At 38.2% G+C, this 13,262-nt stretch overlaps 1 protein-coding gene across 1 annotated transcript in view; it reads left to right on the plus strand.

Annotated features, from left to right (window-relative positions):
* LOC139744812 (importin-4-like) overlaps positions 1-13,262 on the plus strand; it is a 113,380-nt gene that overhangs the window by 75,447 nt on the left and 24,671 nt on the right. Inside the window, exons 9-12 of the mRNA XM_071655227.1 lie at positions 5,581-5,664; positions 7,682-7,813; positions 10,089-10,252; positions 12,189-12,436. Coding sequence (XP_071511328.1) covers positions 5,581-5,664; positions 7,682-7,813; positions 10,089-10,252; positions 12,189-12,436 — 628 coding nt within the window. The remainder of the gene's footprint in view (positions 1-5,580; positions 5,665-7,681; positions 7,814-10,088; positions 10,253-12,188; positions 12,437-13,262) is intronic.

A 13,262-nucleotide genomic window follows, 5' to 3' on the forward strand; every position in this document is an offset into this window, starting at 1 on the left:
CCCTTTTAACAAAATCATATGGATAAGCGAATTGGCCGGATATGGGAGACACAATGTTAATGTAATATATAGCTGCCGTCCAAGCTGCCGTCCCAGTGCACTGGCAGCTAGGCAGGTAGCGTACCCCGCAACGGTGGTGATGACTGCTTACTTTTACGATGATAATGTGGTGTGAATTTATGTTAGTTCTGTCGGGAATATTGTAGGTAAATCATGTGAGTTTTGTAGAAATTTAAATTGAGTTTAAAGTCACTGTTTTTTCTGAATTTTTGGATGAAAAAAAAAAGTCCTTCACTGCGTGAACGCATCCGGATAATGGAGATTTCCGGATAAAAGGAGGCCGGATAATCGAGGTCGGACTGTAGTTGATTCTGACTGCTGAATTGTAAATGGAAAGTCTTTCCTGATGATGACATTAGAACTCTGTACTCACACTGCGGTACAAGCTGTCTCACAAAGTTTGAAGGCATGCTTCCTGCCTCGCTACATGAACAACTGTGGCTTTAAAGGTCGGGAGGAGTTTTGTATTATACATCAGGTTTATATATCAAGAAAATCAATGGCATGTCACTCATATGCTTACAATTACTTCAGTTTCTTGGTTATTTCAGTGATTACTGATTAAGTGAATTCATTATTGCAAGTTTAAAATGTGTATACTGTGAGTAAATGAAGCTCAAATGTAAGATAGTTCAAAACTGTAGGCCTACACAAATTATTTTGGCAGCATGAAGCCATGACAGTCTCGTTATTGTTCTCTGTAATTCAAACCATGGAGTGGGAAAAAGAATTTCTGACTATGGCATTCCATTTTCTAAGCAAGGAAATTCTGCTTTTGACGTGCTCTCTTTTATTTTGGATTCCAATATATTGTCAAGGATTGTTGCACTTAAAAACAAAGGTAACGAAGATTATCCTACCTCCACCTATGTTGTTGCGCATGCAGGCAGAGTTAAGTATCTAGACTGTCTATTAAATTGATTTGAGAGCCTCATCTGTTATTGCACAAAAAGTGAAAGTCTGATAGAGTTGAATAACTATACAACAGGCCCTTGAATATGTTGTGTCACCCTTTTCATTACCCACCAGTTTAATTCCCTCGTAAAAGTGCTGAAAGTGTGTCAGATTGGAGACAATGATTATCCATTAGACAATAAATAGCCCCCATGTGACTTACTGGCTCACCACCTGCCCTCATTGCTACAGGTCACATTTCCTCCTGTCAGTGCAACAGGAGTCTGAGAGAGAGGTGGAGGCAAAATTCTGACCATTCTTTGTGTGGATCAGTTTTTACATAATGCCGTGATTAATTTTGACGTACAGGCCCATGTAGGATCGATGAAGTCAGAAGAAGAGTTCTCAATTATTCCTGATGAAATTTAATGATTCTATTCTGAGATGTGTTTAGTAGCTTTTCTTTCCTTTTTAAGCAGTTATAATTTTGTTTGCAGCAAGACTTTCTGTGATTTGGATATCAAGTCATGCATGTGTGAATCACAAAAATAAGAATATTACCCAACAAGATGAGATCAGGAGTACTTTTTCTTAACAGTGTGCAGGGAAGGACTTGTCTAAATTCCATGTGCATTAATTAAGATTCCTTTTTGAGGTTGTTTAAAGATGCCATTTATTCATTCTAAGTATAATCACTCTAATTTTTTACAGACCAAAAAAGATTGATCGACAGCTTGATGATATTCCATTAGAGGCATTAAGAGGGCACTTCTGGGTATCTCAAGTTGTCTCCAAGTACAATGGATATGTCCTGCTAGCTAGAGGGTAGAGCCAGTTTACTACTCCAGGTACATTTGTAGGTCACTCTATTCCAGCATCCCTTTTCTGATACAAGTACAGTATAGCTTGAAAAAATGAGTCACTCACAGCTCTATTGAAAGCGTAGCTCTACGTGTTCTAGTAGCACAAGCACCTTCCCAACCAAAGAAAGATTCAAATTTTTTTCAACTCATATTTGGTACAGATGATGATACATGAAGTAAACATTGAGATGTGGCTGTTGAGATGGTCAGGGTGTCCGTGTGCACACACGATCACGTGAGATGCCATGCAATACATTGCTACTTGTAAGTGAAGGTGACCTAGATATGTCAGTGAGATAATTGGATCTTCTCGGATGATTAAGGGATAATGGAAGTGTCTTAAGTTATTCAAGCTGGGATAGGAGAAAGCTGCTGTGGGTTATTTCTGTGACTCAGTCTTTACTTGAATGTTTCATATTTTATATTTACTTAGAGCTTTACTTTTTATACTCCAGACTTCTACAATTTGATATGTGCCATGTACACACATTTAGCATTAATTTCAAGATGTTATTCCTACTAACATATTTGACCTGAATCCTCACATTTTGTTGTCATTTGCATTTTGCTTATTCTCTCTACCTGTACTCAATGTCTATCATTGATAAACAAAGTTAGTGTTGTTACTTTATCATCATTCTTCCTTTTGCTGCCCTGCCCTGCAACAGCTGCTCTGTCACTGCTTCTCTCTTTCTGTGATTAGTTTATTAGATGACGGTTTCTATGGTTACGTATTGGTCTCAGTCCAAAACTGAGGAGGGGAAAAAAAAAAGGGGAAAATGAAGCTTAGAAAATGTTCCAAAGTACAGTCGTGACTCATCCAAACCACATGGTAAATGTCAGACTGAAAGGATTAGCAGTGACAGTGTATTATCGTCTTCTGCATTGTATGTGCATTAAGTCGTGCCAGGTACGCAGATGTAATAAGTCTATGACTGCAGCCTTACTGTAATTTTGAACTCCCGAAGATTGGTAGGCCTATTAAATATGTTTCCAGTCACAAACAGCAGATACATTTACAGTGCATATACTCAGGAGTGTCTAGAGAATGCATTATAATAACCAAATCATCCTAGATTTGATATTCACTTCTTTTTTATCATAGAATATTACCAAGATTTTATAAATCCCAGGTGAAATATATTTTGCTGAATATCAGTTCAAGACTTATCAAGTACAATGAAGTATGTGTGAAGACTATAATGTTCTAGTCTTTTGTATACAAAACAAGTGAATGTTGCTGCAAGATGACATCACACTCTCGAGCTCTCATTATCCAGATACCATTTTGGTACATAGAAGTTATATCTGTGTCATAACCAATGTAGGGAAAATTTAATCCCACAAAATTGCAGAGTAATTGAAAGGGATGATCTTCTTCTTTCTACTCAGAAAATGTGTAGGTACAATGTACAGTATTAATGTATAGTGAGCTTAATATCTGTACAAGTAAAGCTCCAGCCACAAAATTGCTTTACTATGTACTGTATGAGCTGAAATTTTTGTGATGGTTGTATTATTGCAAATTTTGCCTTTGAGCCATGAATATAAAGACACACAAAAACAACATCACTTGAGAGAAAAATATGAAGCTATGCCAACACTGCTGGATCACGCACAACAAGTAACTACGTACATGTACACTATGTAGGTCTAGCACACTGTGTGGGCCATTACATAGCAACATCTAGGGCATAACAACACACTAGTACTTCGTACTTCTAATGCAGGAACACACTGCTTGTTTATGTACAGGGAATCAACAAGTGGTAAATGTATTCAGTTTTATATACACGTAGTATTGTCGCTTGTTTCTCATTCTTAAATTGTTTCATGAAAGGCTAAGTTACAATTATTGAAACTTACAACATGCAAAATTTTCGGACAAGTAGCAATTTGTGAAAATATCTGCACGCCACAATTTCAGCTTGTACAGTGAGATGCTTTCTTCTTGGATGTGCGTGTGTGCAGCTGAATCTGGGTCTCATGTCATAAAAGATGTTATGATATCTATTCTTGCTGGAATGGCAAAAACAGTCTATCAAGAAGTGGGATTCTTGTCATTACCACGACACTTGTCCTTGCAACAAGAGTCGCAATCATAGCAGGTTTCTGTGAAATTGACCGAGTGAAAGGGATATCAGGATCCTGATAGCCCTTTCATATCACTGCAGCTGGCCCACAACCCTGACCAACTGCAGTAATTCTTATATCCCTTGTAGGAATCTTGAAACTGCTGCATGAAAATACCTCTCCGTAACAAATGCAAATCCATTAAGTGAATATACAATAGGCGTTTTCACATCAGCCCGATAAAAATCCAAGCTCAAGATATTTTTTAATGTCCCAAGTCAGAAAAATAGCGCGCTATTTCGAAACATCGGGCTGATGTGAAAATGCCTAATGGGTGATTTGAAGTTCGGTGCTAGGGCTAGTGCTAGCTCCCAAATAACAGCGTTAAATCGAGCTCCAACACCAACGGTCAGACTAACGAGGCGATACCGATCAAAATTATCGATCACCAGCACGAGGTGTTGGAATCACAGCACTGCGAGCTCTGCGGGAATTGCGCGACGAAAAAAGTGATGGTGTGTGATTACAGTCAAATATTAAAAGATGTAGGCGAAATTGCTTAGTTTAAGACACGCAGTGAGGAAGACGGATTAAAATGCCACAAATTTCCTCCACTCCCCAAAATACAACTATCTTAATTTTGCTCCCAGGCTCAGATTTGTAAAGCCATGTCGAGAGTGTTCGTGTATGTTACGTGGGCGACCACTGCGTTAGCATAAACTTAGCACGTAAAACGTGCATCTATCATGGACGTGAATATGAATCTCGCACGGCAACGCTAACACCAGCACCGAACTTGAAATGACGAAAATGATAATCCCTAGGGGCTAGTGTTAGTCAGTGGCGAAAAAAGCACGTAAATCCCTAACACAATCGGCGGAGCTCGGTTCAGCAGACGACATTCAACACCGAGCCCTCGCACCAACTACCAGAAATACGTCATAATTTTTAGGTCAACTCCCAACACTGACGTGATTTCAAGTTCGGTTTTATCGCCGGTGCTCGTGCTGAGATAGCACTTGTGCAGGTGCCATGCAACTGCTGCACAGCATGGAAACATTCAGGGAAGCTATTGCAAGAGAGCTGTTCAACTATGCAGAGGCAGCATGGTGACACCTGCAATTATTTAAAAGAAAAAATGGCAAAGTAAACACCAAGATTATTGGATGTGTGTAACAATCTCTTTCCTCCATGTTCATAATCTTGCATGCTTGGAAAACAAAAATGTCTAGATTCCACATGTCAGGCCAAGGAATTTCTGCAAATCCACTTTAGACCAGCTGCAGAGGTGCACAGTAAAGTGCCCCTGAAGAGGTTAGTCCTAATTTAGTTAATGACCTACCCTTGAGGGGCACTGTAGGGAGGTTGCATCAGGTTTGAATTCATCATGAAGCTAAGGTGAGCATCAAGCTCCCATAGGCTCTCATTTTTCTTGGGTGTGTGTGTGTGTGCGTGTGTGTTGTCTCCTGACACCATTTTGTTTGTTCTCTTTCTATCCATCATAATTTCTTTGCGTCTTCCTCTTAGCCTTTTTCCCTCATATTTTTCCTTTTCCTCATATTTTTCCTTTTCTTCTTGCTTGTTTTCTTGTTCTTCTCTGCTTCTTCCTTCTTGCTGTCTGTTTACTCTCTTTGCCTAATATCACTATCATACTCTTGCTCTCTCCTTCTTTCTCAAACACTATTGCCAGGTAGCCAGTAATAAGGAACTTGGCAACAACGCCCGTGTAAAGGCATTGTCTTTCATCAGCTGGTTGACCAAGTTAAAAAAGAAGGTATTTGTCATAAAGACATTTGTATTGTTGCCTCCTCTTTATCTCCCTCCCCCCCCCCCCCCCCCATTCAAGGGGTTACTGTCTACCAAAGTGCTATTGGCTCACTTTTGGAATGACCTGCCTGAGAAAACTAATCACCTGACTGCAAAGACGTTTCCTCTGCTGCTTTTGTTCTTAAGCAGAAAATTGCTTGTTTCCCCATTAGCTGAGTACAGATTAGTAAAAACCAATGAAAAATAAAAGGATAGGGAAATTTGAGACATTACGCATACATGATTGTACATGAATAAGATGCAAAGTAGAAACAGGCTCCTCAAACTTTGAAAATCCATATACCAAGATTTTCGTGACACTATGTTTTGATAAGTGTGTCACTTCTATTGTAGTTGGTGATGTGAAGAGTTACTTCTTGTCTTCAAGTTTTTTGCATAGAATTGTTCTTTCATGTCTTAAAAATTAACCACCTGTCTACAGGTCATCTGCCAACAGGCTAGTCAGTGGTCTGTTGTAATGGGATCATACAAATCCACCTGCCTACTCACCTGGGGAAAGCTCATTTATAAGTTACAGGACTATGAGGATGCTTGATAACCAATTTAGCATCCACTTCAATTCCTTCACTCCAAAATTTTTCAGAGGCATTTCTTCTATCTTGGGGTTGATATTTTTCTTGTTCACCTGTTAGTGATTTTGGAGAAGATTGCTTGGGTTTGAACTTGCCCATGTGATTGTCCATCCATGCATAAGGAATTATTTTCATTGAAGTAGTACAAATGAAAAAGTTGGCATAAGTATGTGTTACCAAACAGATGAATGGATCTGCCCATACTGTTGACGTTCCAAGGGTTCATGAATGGCCATAGCAAGAGATTAAACTATGAATTACAAGCAATGATTGCAAAAGCACTTGATTAAAGTTCAACATTTTGGAACAATGATAATGCCTGAATCAGAAATTGAAGGCATTAATGTTTGAGTAGCACTAATGAAAATGGAAGATGAGAGGATATTTTTAAATGCTATAATACTGTGTAGATTATTGAGAAATAGTTGATAAAGTTTTATCAAACTGAGTGCAGTAGTAGACTGAGACAGAGTGGTGGATTTTAGTGCCTTTCTGATAGGTCTTGTGAAAGCTTGAGGTTCAGATAATTTCAGATATCAAACAATTTTTGTGATACATTCAAACTTGGTATGATTCATGAAATTTGACAGCAAGTTCCTGAGGTACTCTAGTAGAGATATATCTAAGGTACATGTAAGTGGGACTGAGGTCATTTTCACTGGGCCATGATTTTCTTCTTTTTTTTAAGGAGATTCCACAATCATTAAAAATGTGAGTGTTTTGTCACATTGTCACATTAGACTTGATTCAGGATGTGCTATATCAGAATAATTCACTATTTAAGTCTAAAATTTGCTCAGAGATTAAAAGTCATGGCAAGGTACATTTCTCAGGGCTTCACAATTGCTCACAGGGTTCTAGGGCAGTTACCCCCTGGACAATTACCCCAGACCCTTCCCCTGACCCTAACCCAATCCTAACCCAAACTCAAACTCTAAAAACCCTAATCTTTATTCTAACCTTATCTAACCAGTATTTGGGGGGGGGGGGGTGTAATTGCCCTGATACAAGTCACAGACATATCTAACTCATCAAGATAGGTTCGGTTGAAGCACAGGGCGGCAGGTGGAGGCATGCACTGTATCTGTTGCCATATTGCTCTTGAACATCTCTAATTCTATTGTGCACATTCATAGAAGATTCAGACATTATTTTCCCCATTGGGGCCAAGCTCTGTATAGCCCATATCAAATAATGGAGGAAGATACAAAAGAAGTGCATAGGTAGTAATTTAGTAATGACATTTTCTTCTGGATTTAGTAGTAAAAACTTACAGAGAGATTGAGGGCCTACTTTGCAAGATGCTCAACATGCTTGAGTTGGTGGAAACCCATTCATATAGATGTACATATTGTATCATTCTACGTACATCTCTTCTAACATTCTTTACAGACGATCCTGAAGAATCGCCTGGTGATGCCCATCATGAATGTCCTCTTTCCCATCATGTGCATGCCGACAACTAAGGAGGAGGAAGAGGGTGATGAAAGCGAGTCATCATCACCATCATCCTATGCCATGGAAGTGAGACATTTTTCTTAATTGAAACCATGCACATGTGTCGTAAGCAACCCCAGATTGGCCCAGTCAAAAAAAAAAAAAAAAAAAAAAAACCTAACAAGCTTGAAGGCAGAGTAATTCAAAACGTATACATACAAGGTATCATCTCAGTGTTGGCCAAGAGACAGGACTCCAAAAACCCGATGAAAGTTAATTCATTTTTTCCCTGTCCAACAGTAATACAGTAAGTTATACTGTCTGTGGATAGCTCTATCGGTTGAAAGTGATGATTGTTCACAGTACCTGTAAAGAGGTAATCATGAAATAAGAAGAGGGCAAGAGGAAACTTGAACACACTCAACTGGACAAAGCACTGAATCAGATTGGAACATAACTTGCAGGAATCATCATTCAGAAATATTGGTGTATTCCTCAGAGTGGCCCAGGGAAAGATATTCTGAATTACAAACCCTCTCCTACCCATCATCCCCCAACCACTTCAACATCCAGCCAAATTGGTCTGGACTACAACTGCGGTGAACAGATTTTATGCACAACATGAGGAGGCTCTACTGTTTCTCATCTGGAAAGATGTTTTTGCTTCATTCTTAGCATCGGTCTGTGGAAGCTGTTGCACCCAAAGGAGCCAAATGAAAATCACTTTACATCCCCATCCTCCCCCACCTGTGATTCTACCAGTTAAATTGACATATTATTGTGCAATTAGAAAGAAAGAGTACTTCGTACCCCATTCCGGTGCCTTAACCCTAAAAAGGCCGGGGGGGGGGGGGGGGGGGTTGAATCAACCCCCCCTCGACATTTTTCGCGACTACTCCGCTGCGCGAAATTTTTTGACCGCGCCGTTCGCGAACTTTTTACTTTCAAGTCTCGCGCATCTTTTGACACCATTTTTGCGAAAATCGTGCATACCGTTAAGACGCTACATAACGTTTTATACATGCCTGTCAGACCAAAAATGGCTCAAAAACGTGATTTTGTGTGTAAAGTCTATGCAAATGGAGTTTTCTCTTCTTATTCATAAAGATATGATTATTTCCACTTTCATAGGCTGAAACTAATTAATTTAGCATAATTATGCTTGAAATAGGTTCTGTCATAAATTTTGCAGAAAAAATGATAAAACAAAAGGTCGAAAAAACAAGGAAATACATAAGAAATTCATAAAACAATAAAATACATAAATTGATTTTGATATCAAATTTTTTTTTTCAAGTGCATTGTTAGGAATGCTACAAAGAATGTTTTCACCAAAAATTAGGATTCTAGGAGCTTTAATTTCTGATGTAGAGCAAAATGTATGATTTTATGCATAAATTAGCATAATTGATTATTACGACAAAAATTTCCATTTCTTTTTGTATAGCTTGGTAGATAATGGCAGGTAATGCACATTCCAAATTTCATGGCGATTGCGCGATTGACGGCCGAGATCTGGGGGGGGGGGGGGGGGGGGGTTGAATCAGCCCCTCCCCGGCCACAAAACGCCCAAAAAAAGCCCAGCCTGGTTAGGGTTAAGGGATCATATTTGCAACTGTACATGCTTTATGTATTGATATATCTACCTACTTTAGTATTTCACCTTCAAGGGGCACCACTTGGAGGTTGTATTAATTTCAAATTAGTCTTAAAGGCCCAATGAGCATCAGGGACCTGAGCTTCTTTTTTTGTATGCCTTCATGTTGTTGGTTCTTTTTTTGTACAATGTTTCAACAAATGTAGCCCCTCCGTGGTATTATTCAAAATATACTTTTTGTTTCTATAGATGCCAAATATTTTGCAGGCATAATATTTCGTGAATTGTGAATTGTAAGACAATTTTGTAGGTGTTTGAATTTGCAGTTGGAAACATAATATCATCATGCATGTATGCACTCAGTGGCACTCAGTATATGGGCATGCATGTGCACACAGTAGGCTAGGCACCTGTGTGCAGCTGCTGCCTGCCTTTGTTGCGTGTACATACACCGTATACGTTGCTCTTACAAATACCTAGTACTTACATAACCGGAGGCAATATTTTAGCGAGTTGTTAGATTCTTGAATTTTTTTAATTCTCAAAATTTGCTTTTAAAAAAACCTCAGCAAGGTATTTGGCATCCACAGTATGTCCTAGAACATTCCCAGTCCCACAAGTCAACATCAATGTAATGCGTCTTAAATGACTCACTGACTTGTACATTTGATGGTAAATACTATAAATTTGTTCGCCAAATCAAATAGCCTGTAAAAGATTTTTCATCACTACACTAATATTTGTTGGTTCTTCAATGCTAAACAGGTCCTAAATACAATGGCACTGCATCTTCCACCAGATAAGCTAGTCCCTCCTTTGCTTCAATTAGTTGAGCCTGCACTGAAGAGTGAGGATCCTTACCAGAAAAAAGCTGGGCTTGTGAGTCTAGCAGTCCTTGCAGAAGGATGTGCAGGCTATGTCTGCAAAAAGTGAGTCCTGATGGTATATTTCCCACATAGTGTAAAAGTGGAAATTTGAAATTTTCGCGCATTCCGTGCAACCAGAAGCTAGCGCGAAAATAAAAGCACGCAAATATTTTTGCGTGCCATATGTTCCAGTAGCTGATGTCTTGATTCCACAGAATTAAAAACACGCGAAACTCTTCTTACCTGGCCAAGCGCGAAAAATTAGTCACGCGAAAATATCCACTTTTACAGTACGTTGTATGATATTAGTAGGTTTTGAGAGGAACAACAGGAAGTATTTTTTAGATCAGGACCATAATAATATGGTCCGAGTGAGTGCTATGCAATTCTTGTGACCCCCAAAATGGCCATCCAATATTATTATGTCAAAAACTGTATGCACCATTTGAAGTCTTCTTTCCAAAAGGTGCCAAATTCACTTTTGATGGTAAGGAGAAAAACCTGGATTTTTATTTCACATGCTTCTAAGTGTTTTCATGCAATGACTTTGTGTCTCATAATAGTACCCCCTGGCAGGAAGAAGATAATGTGCCTGGACAAATCTATATGGCCACACTGATTTTGAAAAGAAAGAAAGAAAAAAAAGTATATATATATATATATTATATATATATATATATACTTCTGTCAAAAAGTCCAAAATGATAAAAATGGATTTAGCACCTTTTGAAAAGGAACTCTTCATATGTTAGCAATTGTTTAATTTTCACTAAGTATGTTTTTAAATTGATATTTGTGAACTTAGCATGTGTGAAATTGTACATACACTCTATGCAATACACACCAGCAGTTATGAATGCCTGCACATAATTGGTATATATGCATAATGCAGGTATGATGTGAGTATAAACCACTGAGCTTCATTGTGTGTTGCATGCACTGTATGCAGCAGTCTAGAGTGTTAATAATGCCAGTCATTGTTGATCACCTCCATGTATTCACAAGTGGAAATGAATTATTTCATGAAGGGAAGCATTGTAAAAACACTACTGGAAACTATGATTCCTTGGCATAGGCTAAACTGGGCTCATTAGGATTATAATAACTTGAAGTTTTATATGTATTTCAATCTTAAAATCATGAATTTTGTCAAATTCCTTCTAAAAATAGATCAATGGAATATCAAGAAGACAAAGTTGTTGAATTTATTTGTATTTACCATCAAGCTTTGATTAAACTTTTCTCATACTCTCTAATATTTCATTTGGAGCTCATAGACTGTTGTCCTGTATTTATTATGCTTCCTGAATATGCATTCATAAGTGTTCCTTTGGTGAGAACTACTCTAAAATGCCATGACAAACGATTAGTCTGTTAATGATGATAATAAATAACAGTTATGTAGTGCATAATACTGACGATTCTAAGGGTATTAATACAGAAAAAATATTAAATCAAAATATAGCATTATTTACATATGATATAACAACAACAACAACAACAACAACAATTAGAAATAGATAAGTTTTCAGCAATGATTTAAACTTATCAACACTTTAAGCATTTGGGATATAAAGAGGGAGTTTGTACCAAAGAGATGGAGAAATAACAGTCAAAGCCCTGTCACCATAACGAGTGCTGGTGCGTGGACTGTGTGACAGTTGCAGAGTGGAGGAAGAACGGTTTGAAATGGAGGAGTGAAGAGAAATCAAGTCTTTGAGATAAGATGAGGCAAAATCATTATATCTTATAAACAATGAGAAGGATTTTGAAGGGGATACATTGATGTATGAGGAGCCATGCCAGTGGAGGGATTGAAGAACTGGAGTAATGTGGTCAGATCTTTTTGTGAGGGTCACAAGCTTTAATAGCAGCTGTATTTTGAATTCTTTGTAGTGCTGCGATACTAGAAGCAAGTTAACAGTCTTGATTAAGAAACTAACTTTAACAGTTTTCACTTGTAGTGTGAATGTTTGTTTGTTTGTTTGTTTTTCCCCAGGCACCTTGAGCAGTTCCTTGAGAGCATCTGCAATGGCATACGTGACTCCTGCCCCACAGTCTCCAGTGCTGGCCTGTTTGCACTGGGACAGTTCTCAGTCCATCTCCAGCCAGAGATCTCACGCTACCACAATCAGCTTCTTCCACTCCTCTTCAGCTTTCTGCCCCACATGTCATCCCAAAACACCGACCAGAAGCCCAAAAATCTAAGGATATACTATGCCCTTGAGACATTTTGTGAAAATCTAGGTTTGTCATGAAAGGAACGCTGCCCTGATGTAGTACCACAAAAATATGCATATTGGTATTGATTGTTTCATGCTGAATGGAACAAGGAACACGTACAAGAATTAAATCAAAGAAAACACTTAGCTTCTGTAACTTGAATGTGGGATTATATCTCTCACTTTAGCCTTTTGAAAGAAATTCTAAAGTAAACATCAAGACGAAACATCATATATCATCATACACAAAGTACTGGTATTCCTTCTTGAGGGGTTTACAGGGACATTCAAGACGATATTCACATCATGTAGCACATAAATCGATAGTGCCATGTATAAATTTGTGGAATTTATTGTGGTGCTTGGGGAGATAAACTCTCTGAAAACCCAAAACAAAGATGATGACATTGAGGCTCACATATTCCAGAAATGTAGCACTGTAATTCCATTACAATACCACTTGCTTATTTAAACAAGTTCACCTGTGTAGAATTTATGCGTGTTTTCTTGTTTTGTTCTGCTCCTTTGAGCACCTAATCATGCATTCTTATATGAAGCTGCTATGTGATCATCCATGTTTATTTGGATTTATTATGAATTTTGAAAACATTGATTCTTATTCCTCATCCTAGTCACTATAAATTCTGAAACTCTGTACCCAGTATAACCAATTTATAGTTGTTCAAATGCAAAAGTCTGAGAATCAACTCGAGGTCTCCTTTAAATTCTGTTAAAGGAGGTTGTGAATGGAGGAACTTCAATCTCTCTATTATAGCATTTCAAATACAGAAGAAAGAACATTGTGTACTGTAAAAGTGGATATTTTCGCGTTACTAATTTTTCGCGCCTGA

The sequence above is a fragment of the Diadema antillarum genome, unplaced genomic scaffold, assembly GCF_040938485.1.
Source record: "Diadema antillarum isolate AM-2024a unplaced genomic scaffold, OU_Dant_1.0 seq00001213_RagTag, whole genome shotgun sequence".
In the NCBI taxonomy this organism is placed as follows: domain Eukaryota; kingdom Metazoa; phylum Echinodermata; class Echinoidea; order Diadematoida; family Diadematidae; genus Diadema; species Diadema antillarum.